This window comes from Semicossyphus pulcher, unplaced genomic scaffold, assembly GCF_022749685.1.
Source record: "Semicossyphus pulcher isolate SPU_LCO1_2020_fin unplaced genomic scaffold, fSemPul1.0.p SCAF_4, whole genome shotgun sequence".
Taxonomy (NCBI): Eukaryota; Metazoa; Chordata; class Actinopteri; order Labriformes; family Labridae; genus Semicossyphus; species Semicossyphus pulcher.
This window is the reverse complement of record NW_027211715.1, coordinates 30,016,092-30,030,734: the sequence shown is the minus strand read 5'-3', so window position 1 is coordinate 30,030,734 and position 14,643 is coordinate 30,016,092. Positions and strand designations below refer to the sequence as shown.

Here is a 14,643-nt window from a genome sequence, read left to right as displayed (position 1 = left end):
GACGTTGCAATGTAAATGTTTTAAAGCAGAATTACAGCAAGGTAAAGAAACACTATAATCTTTCTTTATAAACACATTGCACTTTTATTTTAAACAGATAAAGACAGTCTCTCTTAGTAGGTATTGAAACTGGCTCAAAACCCCTGAGGTGTTACTAAACCTCTGTTTTTGGAAAGGAAGAGCAGACAGGGGCTCGGGACATTAAATACATCTCACATGTCATATGACCTTTAGTGAGCAGCTCTACTGTTTCAGCAGAGAAAGTCAAAGGGCAAATAATGGCCTGAAGGATATAAATAGCAGGTCAAGACTGTTACAGACTGGAAAGGCCAAGGGCAAATAAAGTTTAGACCTGAGCGCAATGCAGAGGAATGCATTTCAATGCCAGCCCTAAATCCCCATAGAAACCTACTGTATTAACAGTATGGAGAGTGGTGAGCAACAGCCACACAGCAGGCTGAAAAAGACAAAAAGTACTGTATAATCATTTTATATTGACAGGTCATACGATTTATTTGTTAAAACCAGGCTAAGTTTAGTTTAAAAAAGGTTACACATAATTGTTTCAGCAACATTAAATAGCTATATATTGGCTATGTTTTGAGGACAGCTGAAATCCAGTTTCCCATGATCCAACTTGCACAAAGCTACTGTGGCGACTTTCCAGGGAAGGTAATTCCAACACTGTAAGCCTGCCTGAACAAAGGGAAGCACTGTAAAGTCACAGTGAGAGTGCTTTTTGAAAGCCATTACCTTTATTTGTCACATTTTCTGTATAAAAATGTGTAAACCACAGAGATAAAGAAAGCTGTTAAAGCAACATTACAAAAAATATTCACATCTACATGAGCAAAGTGAGCAAGTGTTAAAGTAAAACAATGTTTTTCAAAGTAAAATATATGAAAACACAAGAAAATAAAATGTTATACAGAACTTATACTGGACGTTTTCTTTCATTTAATTGTAATTAAAAGATGCTGTTTGAGAACCAAAATGAAGATGCATAAACCTACCTGAAACTTATATTGTAAATTACACACTGTTTATATATGATCATAAGGACTCTAAAGTCAGCTATATTGTTTTTACTTGTTACACGGCACAACACAGACATGAGTAGACATCTTAAGAAAGTTTAGTTTAAATGATTAAATCTATTGTCAATGACATTTGCCGTCATTCACAGAATGAATTGTGAAAAAAGTGACGTGTGTTAGCAATTTAAGCCTGGTTCTATGCATTGCATATAGTAGAGGCTTAGTAGAGGCTAATATTTGTAGCTCTGTCGACCAGTCAGTTTAGAACTGAAGAAGCCTTTCGGATGAGAGGTGAAACTTTTTAATGAACTTCAACCAAGTCCAGTTGCCTTTTGGATTAAGCTTAGAATTACAAAGAATTCAAACTTGTGATTATTGTAAAGGTAAGTTTTAGGCATATAAAACACACTCTGAATAAAGACCTTTCATCGTGTGACTTGTTTGAAAGGTTGAATAACCTTTTGCCCGCCACTTTCCTTTATCACAGGTATAGTCGAGCTTTCAATTACATAGGAATAAAGCTTTACATGCAGGGTAGTATGGTCTCCATACAGTTGTAGGTCCAATCCTGTTTCTCATTGATGGGCAGGACATGCTGGCACACCTGAAAGACAGGACACACACCTTTTTATTAGTATCTAAAACCAGTGGGGGAGTGAATTAGTAAGCACATTTTTTTTACTCAAGTACTGTACTTGAGAAAAAATACAAGGTATTTGCACTCTACTTATTTCTGCTTATGCAGCTTTATACTTCTACTCTACTACACCTCAGAGGCAAATATTGTAATTTTCGCTCCACTAAATTTGTCTGACAGTTGTAGTTATTTATAGCTTTATATCATCCAATAAACCATCTTTCTCCAAATTTTGTGATATGGAATTTCAATGTTTCTCCTACCTCTGAACATAAACTAATAAAAATACTTTTTTTTGTCGGAAGAAAAGTTTTTAGAGATAAAAACATCCAACAGTATATAAGGTAGTTAAAATTAGCACAACCTTTGACATCTTCAGTAGTAAGATGCAGCCTACATGTTAATGCAGTTTTATTGTTAGTCCAGACACATTATTATAATAGTTAAACACTGGCAGGGTTTTACATTTTTTGTCTTTTTATACTACAGTATTTATCCATTTTGCTGAAATTAAGTCAGGCTTTGAACATTTTACTTAAATTGAACAAATGAATAGCACATTTAAATAGTGAAATTGAATATTTTTTCAAATGGATTATGATTTATTCTTGTCATAATGACTAAAACAACATTTTCATAAAGACTCTATACCATCTTAGTCCTGGCTGGCACCTCCACAGCGAACACACTCATGCCTCTGCTGCTGCAGCAGTTCCTGCTCTGCTCGTTGTTTACATGGACCGTCACTTTCTGATTGGCCTGAAACAGAGGATAATGGTCACCTCACTCTTTAGCTTTCTTCTCTTAAAATCAAAGGCTGGGGCTGAAATTGGCTCCAACAACAAAAGACACAGACGAATCCTGTAGATACATATTTCAGACTCTATTAGGCCTATTTTTCTTTTTACTCTGATGTTCATTGACAAACTCTTTCACTATCAAATAAACACATAAATAAATGAATAAATAATAAGTAGAACTATGAATGAACAGAAAACATTGTGCTTTTATAAGGAAAAAAATCTCATGTATCAAACTGTTGCTATGTTTGACACAACTGCAGGTTGATATGTAAAGCAATGAGTAAGCTAACTTTTACCCCTGTGCAGTAGCTCCTTTGTATCAACAGGTCATACTTTCTGAGTTGCTCCTGTTGCTATGAGAATCAATACGATGGCTGAATACCAATTACAAAGAGGGGTTTTAACCTCTACAACCAACATATCTAATAAAAACCCAGGTTCTCATTATCAGATTAAAATATTCGAAACTCCAATCGCTGAAACCCAAAAATGTTTCTTTTCTACCTTGTTTGCTATGACGGAGGAGATCCTGTGTTCTCCCCTGTAGGTGTAGATGAAGACATTGTCTTGGCCTCTCAGTGCTTTGGCCCCGGTCCTGGCTGTGATGGACTTCTGGAGAGCTTGGTTCAGAAGCTTTGGCCCTGAATCCAGGCTGATCGGCTGGATCGATGGCTGAGTGCCTTCACAGTGGACGTCTATCTGGAACGGACAAGCCTGACAGAGCGGGAGGTAAAGGACTTAAGTTGGCTAGAAGGGTTCAGGGATGTCTCTGTATGTGTTTGTACTACAACTAGTGCTTTCTCTAGTAGCAGATATGTGCACCCGAGCTTGACGGATAGTTATTTGTTAAATAAAGCAGCCATCTGAGTACCTTAGGATGGTGATATTGATGCGAAATCAGTGCACAGGTCACATAAAAAGTACATTTTCATTCTAGCACAGAACATTTCTACATCAGTGGTACCTCTACTAGCTCCAGCATTCGGTTGTAGCCCATTGCTTCCAGGGTGACCCACAGATCTGCAGGGTCGCCATCTTTCTCCGTGGCCTCCATCAGGTTAAGCTCCATGAAGCCTTGTCGTGTCAGCTGGTCCTTCCTCATATCAAAGTTCTCTGCACACCCAACAATACAAGTAATGAGAGCCACACTAGACCTCTCTCCTTTACATTATTGTTTACCTAAATGGAAAATGTAACAGGGTGATTACCTTTGCAGACATCCCAGGCGTCCTTGTCACATTTCTCTCCACTGGTCCTCAGCTCAAAGAAATTGTACTCCTCCAGACTGAGCAAACCGCTTCCATCCATGTCTATCACCTCAAAGATGTCGGACAGCACCTCCCTGTGGCACACAGGGAGCAACACATGGAAATGTCAAAGGCAGGACTCACAATTCCAACCCCTTTGCCCTTCCCCTAGTTTTGAAGTGTGGTAGTGGCCCTTCAGAACAGAGAGGCGTGGGGGTTGAAGTCTTTAATCAGGAAGTTGGACATCCCTTGTTATGGGAAAATGGGAAGTAAAAATAAATCTAAGTCACTTACAAATCATTGCTAACAGGAAATTAAATTTACTTTGTGAATAGCATTTTTTTGGAAATGCTTTATTTAATAATCCAATTACATATTCCTTTGCAAAAACAAGAATATTCCAACCAGTTGTTTCATTTTTTCATGACTATTTGTCAAAACACTGGCCTCTTTCCCAGCATCCAAAGCCATGTCCCATGTAACACTCCCTCAGTTTGCATTAAAGCGTTATTAAAATGAGTCTGCAATGGAAAAAACGCTATTTCGAGGGATGTTTTAAGAGTAATAAACCACTAAACCTGGATCTCCAAAAGAAACTGGACACCCTACCCTCCCATAACACTCATATCAGAGGCTCGGGCCAAGTGGAAGGGCTTTGTGGGAGAATTTAGATGCAGCCTAACCCAGAAAAGCTTAAATTCATTCATCCGTCGCAATTTCCACCCGTGTATCCCTCCTATCAATCATCCATTCAACTGCTGTGGTTGTAACAGAGCTAGAAAAGCAGCCAAGTCTTTTCTCCAGTACTATTCCCACAGGGGGGCGTCAAAACAGCTTGGTGTGTTTTTATACTACTACATACGCACACACACACAAACCTGAGCTCCCTGGTGAGGTCCAGCTCTCCAGTATCAGTCCTGTAGATGAGCTCTACAGGTTTATGAGGAGGGTTCTTTTTGCTCCTTTTCCTCAGTTTGCAACCACTAGTGAAGGGAAGCAGGTAGTAAGTCCCAGCATTCAGCTCTCCTCTCCAAACATACTTCTGTAGGAACAAAGGAGCAAAAGAAAAACAATGAGCATATCCTGGAATGAAGCACAATCAACTACCAACTTCAGAGTACGTGAAATGACACATAATATTCGCATCAACAAAACTTTTACGTCGAACAGGAACAAATGTAATTACAAATGTCCCCAAACACTCTCACACATACCTCTTTGTCTTTGGACTCAGTGAAACACACTAGAGTTGAATCTTCTTTGGTTTCACCAGCTGATATGACAAAAAGGGCCGTGTCCACTGTCATCCATGAAGAAGGCTTGTCTAAAAGACAGCAGAAAAAACATACAAGATGACAAACATATTCAAATACAGGATATCTTATTTTCAACTCAGATCTTTGTCTTCACTAAAGCAAATACTTTATATGGGAGTGACTTTTCACCACCTACATGCATGCTCCAATTTAATGAGCTGAAAAGTATGCATGGAGCTGGAACATAATTTGGCAAATTTCAAAGTAAAATACAGTAAACAGGCCCTGAAAAGAAGTCAGTCTCCTTTGGGATCTTTGATTTATAATCTCAACATTACTGGGCCCAAACTTTATTTGTTACAATGCCACACAAAAGATCTTTAAAGGGGCCATATCTTTTAAATGGAAATTCTCATTTTCTGGTGTTCACAGTGAAAAAGTGAAAACTGCATAACTCCATGTTTTTCCAGAATGAGATTTTTAAAAAGGTCGCCTCTGAAATGGGCCGCTCAGAACAGCTGCAGGTTTCTACATAGAACTTTGCTTTTACTGAAAATGACCAATCATCATTCACCGTCATTCACCTCAGGCTGCCTTCTTGCTCTCGCTTGTTGTCAAGTCGTCAACATTTCAACTACTCATTCCGATACCTCCTGCCGATTCTGGCTCGTATATATAAGGCCGAATAACCAACCCTAGAGCGGCCAAATTTTCTACAACTTTGGAGTGACAGTGCAGTGCAGCCGCTTCCCAACGTAAGATCACACACGTGGGGGAGGGGCTACGCGGTCACTCCAAATTCTGTCAGCCAATCGTGGCTAAGGTCTGACCTTTGAATGGCAAAACAGCTTGTTCGTTTCAGGAGAAAGGAGAGGCTCCGAAAAATAATTAAATTAAAATATGTATGTATAACTTTTTTATAACAAAACAAACTTTACCAACGTGATTCAAAGAACACATTAGAATCATAGAAAATGGATTGCATAGCTAAAATATGTCCCCTTTAAACTATACCGTATGCTACTAAAAATCTTGAGCATCCAAGGTCCAAATACAGAAAACTACTGAAGCAAGGAAAATTACACCTTTCTTCTGTGATTTTTGCAATATAAAACTGTGCCAGTACCAGGTCTGTGGTTGAGGCTGAGCGGCTGGATGGTGAGGTAGACGTTGGTCGTCTGGGGGACATGGAGCTGGTACTGCAGAGAGCTGATACTCCCATCATCCTCCAAGAAGAAACAGCCCTTCACATAACTTTGATGCCACTCCTGAAACCGGATAACATTTCTGCTTCACAACAGTCCCACCACATTCAAACATACTCATATTAATCTGGTAGTAAAGCAGAAAGAATAGTGATTCCAAATGTTTATTACACTTAGATATGTTCAGTTTTTATTTTAAGCCCTTTGAATTATATCAAGTTTTGTGTATCCTAATATATTTAGTTATGTTTTATCTCTGTTTAGATCCTGACACAAAAACTGTTTTGCTTCCTGACAACAAAATGCATTTATTCATTCAACGGAAAACAAAACTAATTTGCAGTTCCTATTAAAAGGGGGATTGATCTTGTGACAGGGGAATTATACTTGGGCATTAAAAAGTGGATTAAGCAGTCAATCATAACAGGAAGGTTGCTCACTTGATTAACAGAAACCGCCATTGTGATAATTGCCACTGCAACCTTCGGGGGACATATTCATAATTATTTATGTGAGCTCAGCAGCGTGTAAACACTTGTAGTACTGGTGCCGATCCAGAGGAGGGCAGAAGTGTTACATGTGCTGCTGAAGTAAATCTCCCTCCAGGACCTGATGTGGCAAATTGGAGTCCATTTAACTTTGATAAATACAGCCTTTTCAATCTTGGGCCAGCGGTCATTCAAAACTATCAAGAGGCTACTTTGGCGATATTTATGAATCCTAATATTTCTCCCATTTTGAAATCCTGTTGTTCCTCCGTCTGGCGGCACGACTGAAATGAGGTAATAATTTGAAATTGAACAGGAACATCAAAACAAGGAAGTTTTCCTTCTGCTCATTGGAGACACATTAAATGAAAACACAGTTGGTGTGGACACACAGTAAGAGGACACAGAGGGCCAGGCGGGTCTGGAATAGGCCATATATCCTTTTAGTGGACAAATAAATCACCAAGTTAAACAAAGAAAGTCCCATAAAGACGGAACATGTCACTCCTTTAGAGAAAAGCCATTTTCTCAAAGTATTTATCTTGGGCTGTGTGAGAGGCATAAAAGATCAAACCATAACACTTCAGTGGTTTGTCCAGACAATATCAAATGAGGGAAATTGCCACGGGCACCGGCCGTCTGCTTAAAGACATCAGAATTAATGCCCCCATAGAGAGAGGGTCAGCCTGCAGACTAATACAGGCGCTGTCACCTGCTCCGGCCACAGGTCTGATTTACTGTGACGCAGAGGGAGGCGGGACACCACACCAGGCACTAACACAATCACACACACATTTAGAGTATGACCTTTACCTTATCTTGTAGTTCTTATAATTATTTAAGAAATAAATCATAAGTATAAAGAATATTGCATACAGGTTATGTTTGTTTTTATGACGCCCAACTCCTCCCAATTATCAGCCTGCAGCCAGTATAGCGAGCAAACTTCCCTCAGAGGTAATCTCTGGACACACATTCTTTTACCTCGATGATTTCTCGCCCTTTCCAATCTCAACACACTGCTAGGGACCCGAGAGATGGAGCAGAGGGCTGTTGTTTTTATTTATTTATTTCTCTTGGCGTAAAGCAAACCAGCCGGGGTTAAGCCAAAAAGAGTGAAAACAAAGAGCATGGGATCGATTCGGTGTATATCTATCCACCCTGGGCTGAATGCCCCTTCAGAAACACCGGGTAACTGTGACACTGCAAGAGTCTAGTTATCATGAAGTTTATAACTGGAGCCCACATACAGAGACTTTCAGGATTTGTCAGTGAAGGTACAAGCTGTTTATTGTTTAGATTCATATAGTGTAAACTGCAAATCATGTACTTGATGAGTTATTCCTATTAACTACTGTACTATATTCAATTTAATGCCATAAGATTCCATTTAATAAACACTAGTAGTCAGGAACAGACTGGGACTGAAAAGTGAGGTATGATTTTATAAACAACTCATATGTTTAGTGCCGAGATGTTCCTATACCGGCTTTTTCCTTCCCAATACTCATTACAATATCTAGACTTTGACTAGACTCTGGCTCATTCTGAGAATCCCTCCGATACAATTGCAATAAAAAAACAAATGGACATATATCCTGTAGTATTTTTAACAGCTGTGGGATATACTACAAAAATTTTATTGATGTAATATGGCCACTATCATTGTGGGGCCTCACTGCACTGAAGGAATTCTATCCTTAAAGTTATAATCTCGAAGGTCTCAGTTTGAGTCTCTTTGGCGGCACCTATGGCGATAAATGGTAATTGCAGGAGCACACTTCCCAGATACCAAGACAGTGTTGCATGTGTGACGTCCACGGTTGGCTCCGGTTGTAACTCTTTCCTCGCTGTCGGTCGCTTTCCTTTTTAGACTGTTTGCTTCATCTGAGCGTCCAATTTGTTTCTTTTTCTTTGGATTTTCACTTATTGTTGAAGTTGTATCTGTAGTCATCCATCTTTTCTTTGTTTGTTAAGCCATAGTAGATCACTGTTTACTCGCAGCACTTGCGGAGAGCGGAAAAGCAGCTGCTTAGCTCCGCCTACCCTCTCTGGCAGACCAACCACGGTTCGCTGCCTCTCCTAACATCCTGTTTTAGCCTGATTTTTAATATAAAACTGCTTTATTTGTTGTGTGGAGGGACTGGGCCTTTGACTACACCTGGGGTCCGTTTCACAAAGCAGGTTTATTGAAAACTCTGAGTCTGTTAACCCTGAAATGAGGGAAACTCTGAGTTTTCCGTTTCACAAAGGGAGGTAATTTAAGCTCTCGGTCAGTTACCGTAGTAACAGACTCTATGAACCTAACCTGGTCGCGAGCAGGTTTTCTTCAGGAAACTCAGAGTTTCGCTCTGTCCCCTCCCTCTAGAATATATATTCTATCAATTCGACTTCCTCATTCATTCAGCCCGTCTCACGCATGTGTTTGAGCGGTTACCAAATTAAAAGAAGAAACGTTGCGTCTCTGTGCTGCTCTGAAACTAACTCTGATCAGCTGTTCTGGAACCGAAAACTCAGAGTTTCCTATCTCAGAGTAGATCGACTCAGAGTTCAGGGTTAGACTCAGAGTTTGTTGAACCTTCCTTGTGAAACGGACCCCTGGTTATATGGTCAGAATCGGTTACCTGTAAGCCTGAGGGCTCCTGTATTTTGTTAGCAGCTTTAGTGCTGCTGGATGTCATGGTGCTTGGGTTCGACAGGGACGACCGTCTGCTGCGAGCGGAAGAAGGACGGGACGATGATCGGCTGTCTGAGAGACAGAGAAAGAACTCACATAAATAAATGCTTACATAAAAACACAGATTAATAAAAAAAAAGACATCCAAAATGATCATAGATTGATCAAGTCATAACATTGCTGCAACAGGAAAGAAAGCGTTGACAGATTAAGTAGAGCCCTCCCCTCTCCAAACAGTAAACACGCTTTGAAAAGAGAGATGAGGTGCACAACATAATTGACACGGTAATCTGTCTTCTCAGAAGTCCATCCCAAAGTTCATGTGAACGAAGCTACTTTGCTTTTGGGTTCTGAGAAAACGTAATTCCAAGTTCAACCGCCATTTAATTAGTTACTGAGGTATTTTAAATCACAAATGACGTAAAAGCACCCTCTCAGATCTGGCACAACTTTTTTCCTAGGACACTAATTGAAGCCCGAAAATATCAATTCACTAATGAGGGGTTCTGATTGTTTCCAAGCCCAGGAAATCAAGATGCGAATAATTGTTAAAGGCTTCCGAGCAAATTACCGTAGCGGAAGAAGAAATAGAAAAATAGGGCAAATGTCACGTTTTTGTGTGAGGGATCTATTTTGTATTGATTGCAGTATCTTTCTATCTAGATGACAGATGTGGTTGTGTGCATGGTTGTGGACAAAGAAGCACTGAAACATGGCCTAAAAAAAAAGCTCAGAGTGAGTTTAAAGGCAGTGTTGTTTTGGCACTGGTAGCTTCCTGGTGCTGGAAAACTGCACAAATTGAGCCAAATAGATCAATTATCCAAGGAACACCATGGCAGTTCATCAATGGTCTAACTGTTTAGCAAGACATTCTAGACACGTAACACGTGAGACATAATACATCTGCATCTCATCAATTATTTGTGAAAGAATTAGCCAAAATTACCCATGACCCATACAGTTATAACTCATTTTTCAGGGTAGATCTGGTTCGTACTGACAAATGAAGGACCAAATGAGCAGTCAAAACTGTTTTTGAGCTCCAAGAATAACCCATTCAACATGTGCAATCACGCTGCATCCCTTGTCAGAGCTTTGTTAAAGTGTAGCAGGAATAAATCAATACGTGGGAGAGGCACAATAATGTGATAATCCGGACAACTATGTGGGAGCTCATTTATTTTTGCAGTGGTGGTTGACTGGGCCCTCCTCTCCACAACCGTCTAATCCCTCATCATCTCCCCAGTGAGAGGTAGTGGAATCCTCCGAATCAATAACATGAACATGGACTGACCACTTAAATCAACCCCATCTATCTTACCATTGCAGACCTGTCCTTGGCTCGCTCATCCAGGATCTCCCTTCTTCTTTTACTCAGTTTTAAAGTGAAAAATTAGGATTTTTACATCCAACTTCAGCTGCATTGTACAGAAAAAAGCTTTTTTGTTCAATATCGGGTGAAGCCGGTCTCCATGCCAGTCCTTGGGTGTCTAAGCTATAAAAACATATATTTTGGCAGCAGGTTTAACTCCAAAACCTTAGCTTAAAAGGCAGCATTTCTCATCAGGGTAGATGGAGCTTTTGTCAATCTCTTGATGGCAGAAATGATTAGCCAAATCACAACGCTTTACCGTCTCCTCCCTCCAAACAGGCTGCCCTAGTTGTGTGGCTATTATGATGTATGGCCTGTCTTAATGAGGCGATTTGTCACAGGGGGAGTGAAAAATCGATCAATAACAGAGCTATTATTTATTCATCATAACTAATCTGTGAGGCGTACAGGAGCAAGCAGTGTGTACGATTGCGAAACTATAAACTTCAGTCTGAGGTGAACCCCCGGCTGCTACTTTGGACCGGTAGAGTGTGCCCCACAAATTACAATTATGTTCTGGAGTCAAAGACCAGTAAGATGAAATGGTATATTAAAGAGCAGCTCCAGTCATGTTTTAAGACTTATAAAATACTCTGCTTGAAATAATAAATTGTGTCTGATATGTTATTTCTGCAAAATATTTAATTACCTTGTAAAAATCCTCCCAGGGCATCTCCTCCTCCTCCCTCATTAAAAATTCCTGAATCTGCTCAGTCCCCGCCCACTCTGCACTACATTTCTCCTTTCGTAAAATTACAGCCGAAAACAAAACACGTCTCTGCCATCGTTTAGTGGCATCTTGTTGAAGCTTAGCTAGCTTGAAATGTAGTAATGTTACCATTAGTCATCAGTAGTGAGTTTGCAAAAGTTACGATGACGGTTACAGCTGGCTCTCGCAACGCTGAAGTGGTTGCCATAGGTTGCACTTAATGATATGCATAGTGTCACCCCGTCCATTAAAGGGATTGGCTCCTTAGGTTTGTGACGTCTCAATCTTGCCAATCTGAAAACGTGTTGTTCAGCCTGTCCTTGGTACACTGCAGTTTAAAAGCAGACAGGCCCAGCCATGGAGATGACTGCTGATGTTGTCCCTGATATGTCTTGTAGCACATGAAGAACACCACATGGAGATGTTTACAAGGTTAAACACTTGATTTTCACTGGAGGGGGTCCTTTAACATGCTCCTCTGATAGTCCTGAGTCAGGAAGTCTTTATTCCAACGTTGGTGTGTTCATGAGCTTTGTAATGTGCAAAACATGGAAGCTACAAAGAGTATGTGTTGTATTTAATTGCCTAGAGAGTTTAAACAACACATTGACACCCGTTTCCAGCATGTTGATGATTTAGTCGCAGACTTGCTTCATGAGGTCTTTCCCAAAACCAAATAAGATATTGCTTTACTTCACATGTAATCAGGGCTACTGCTACTAAGTAACTTTCTAACTAATGTAAGTTAATCTACATTGATACTAACTATTAGCTGTGACTTTTTTTTAACATTTTATTAATTACATGTGAGCAACAAATGTATATGCAATATTGTGAAGGTATAAAATGTTCTCATAATCAATCCAACATTAACTCAAATCTTTTACTGCATAATATGATGTCAACTTGGCAAGTCATGAAAGTGTTTTTTTTCCACAGACTTTCCCAGTTGCAGTTCTGACATCAGAGGGCGTTCACGTGACTTCTCTTTATATTTTCTTAATACGTGAGTATAGTGGAAATGTTGATACAATCAGATTATGTGTGCATGAAGTGCAGATTTCTGAACTAAATGTTATTTCATATTTGGGACATCTTCTCGGGACATTGAGGACAGGAAGTGGCTTCTATAAGTTACTGTAAAAAGTTAGAAATACTATAAATATGTGTCAGTTTGTTGTTTTGTGTGAACGCGTCTTGAATGGTATGGAGAATAGTTTTCAGTGACAATATTGAAAGAGAAATAGGACAAAAAAACAGGTGTTATTGTGTTCTGCTTTTCATGAATTGATTTTCAAAAAGTGTTTTAAAAATTCTTGGATGTCACATCACATGTTGTACCTTTCTTGAGTGCCGTGTCTGAGTCGCCACGGGGGGTTTCTGGTGGCTGTGGGAGAGTTGCTGCTGCTGCTGATGATAATGCTGTTGACACAGAGCTCTTCGGAGGGCTGTATGACTGACTGCCAAAGTTCTGTCTCTTCAGCTTGGCGTTAGTCTCCAGCCTCTCCAAAGCAGCCGTCTGACACTGCTTGACTGTAGACACAAGCAATCTGCAGAACTGACAACAACAGGAGACAAGTAGTAAGAGGATGATTCATAAGAATGTTCTGATTCCAGGTTGCTGATGGAGGTATCAATATGACACTAAATAAAGACACTTTGTATCATCGATTCTTCTGTGTCGATGTGAATTCAAATCAACTTCAATTCAACCAAAAAAGTTTGCGTAATAAAGTCTACATTTTCCCAGACTTGGACACTTAACCTGACAGTATGGTATAATATACAACAAAGTGGTATCAGGTTCAGTATGATAGAATTCACTTCATATTTTTGTACACAGTTTGTTTAAACTTACTTCTGCGTAGTCCAGTCTGCCGTCTTTGTTGATGTCAGCTAATGAGAAAATAGCATTCACCTCTTCAGTGGTCATTTTCTCTCCACCCTGGAAGATTCAACATATTTCTTAAGTAGTATAAACACAAAACAAAAATGTCTCTATTTTGTTAGAGCCTCAAATATGCAGATATTTTTCCAAATGCTTTTGACTGATTTCCAATACTGATATTTGCACATTTTTCCACCTAATTGCAGAGACCATCACATCCTTCATATTGTGCAATAACCATATTATTATGCCTATTCTTATCGTGCAGGAAGATACAGTCATAAAACACAATGCTTTTCAATATGCACACATGTACAGGGCTAAATAAACAACAATAAACAACTACTTCAACTTAGTTTACAAGTTTAAGATGCTTGCGTATAATTGATACATATTTGTTATCATAATTATATATTATATAAAGATATTATAAACATCCCTTAATGTCTCTCAAAATGAATAACAATAGCTAAAACCTAAACACTGATGCAAAACATTAAGTAAACTTCCTTTTTGCTGATCTGTCTAACACACGACTCACATTAGTAAGGGCCTTCTCCAGTTCACTGTGTGAGAGGTAGCCATCACCATTAACATCCATCTTTTTGAAGGCTCTCATCAGCTCAGTTTCCTCAGTTTTCCTCTCACACTTGAGAATCTCACAGAAATCATCAAAGTTGAGTTTGGATGTTTTTGGGCTCCAGTATTTATTGAGAGTTGCATGGGATGGATTTCTACCAGCCTGCTGGAGAGCTGAAGAAGAAAAACAGGAAATAACATTGTATTAAGTTAGTAATCAAATTAATATCCTCTTAATTGCTAAGGTCCAAGAAGTCATCATACTGTATACTGTTTGTTGAGATTTGTCTCCAGATTACATCATCTCTCGACATGTTCCTGCTATGGCACGTTAAAAATATTATATGAGGACGAAGGGTTTCTAATTGTCAAACTAACAAGTAAATGCAGCAGTGACTAACCATGGGATATTTAGTAATAGTTTTAAGTTAGCTTACCACGACATAACTGTTGTTTTGAAGCGATATTTGTCAAACTTGATCTGAAAACAGCTAGATATGCGGCTCTGCACTGTATGTAGAAAGCCTCCTCTTCATCAGAAGGACGAGGTGAATCTTGAAAAGACATCTTAGTAGGAGGATAAGGACCCAGGTTTACCGTTAGCTAACACTTTCAGGCTAAAATAACAGACGAGAGCCAAATACGGCAGCTAACCTGGACGAAACGTTATTTTTTACCTTTCATCACATCGTAATTATCACGGGAAATACTGCTAGATGCATTTTATTTAACCAATTTCACGTTA

The 14,643-nt window shown here is 39.4% G+C and overlaps 1 protein-coding gene across 1 annotated transcript; it reads right to left on the bottom strand.

Moving 5' to 3' along the window:
- Positions 1 to 949: 949 nt before the first annotated feature.
- On the bottom strand, positions 950 to 14,643 carry efcab7 (EF-hand calcium binding domain 7). The gene is made up of 13 exons (XM_069679825.1): positions 14,336 to 14,643; positions 13,861 to 14,072; positions 13,290 to 13,376; positions 12,773 to 12,989; positions 9,298 to 9,422; positions 6,107 to 6,248; positions 4,939 to 5,048; positions 4,603 to 4,766; positions 3,686 to 3,819; positions 3,442 to 3,590; positions 2,982 to 3,191; positions 2,326 to 2,433; positions 950 to 1,641 (listed from the first exon to the last, which is right to left on the bottom strand). Exons 1-13 carry the CDS (start codon positions 14,463 to 14,465, stop codon positions 1,561 to 1,563), a joined length of 1,869 nt encoding a protein of 622 aa, XP_069535926.1. The 5' UTR covers positions 14,466 to 14,643; the 3' UTR covers positions 950 to 1,560.

Bases quoted from the DNA above. Each gene is read 5' to 3' on its own strand.
- efcab7 (XM_069679825.1), bottom strand. From the start codon at position 14,465: ATGTCTTTTCAAGATTCACCTCGTCCTTCTGATGAAGAGGAGGCTTTC. The intron at 9,423-12,772 runs GTACAACATGTG...TCTGTCTCTCAG, and splicing joins AGACACGGCACTCAAGAAAG to ACAGCCGATCATCGTCCCGT. The intron at 4,767-4,938 runs GTATGTGTGAGA...TTGTTCCTACAG, and splicing joins CTGAGTCCAAAGACAAAGAG to AAGTATGTTTGGAGAGGAGA.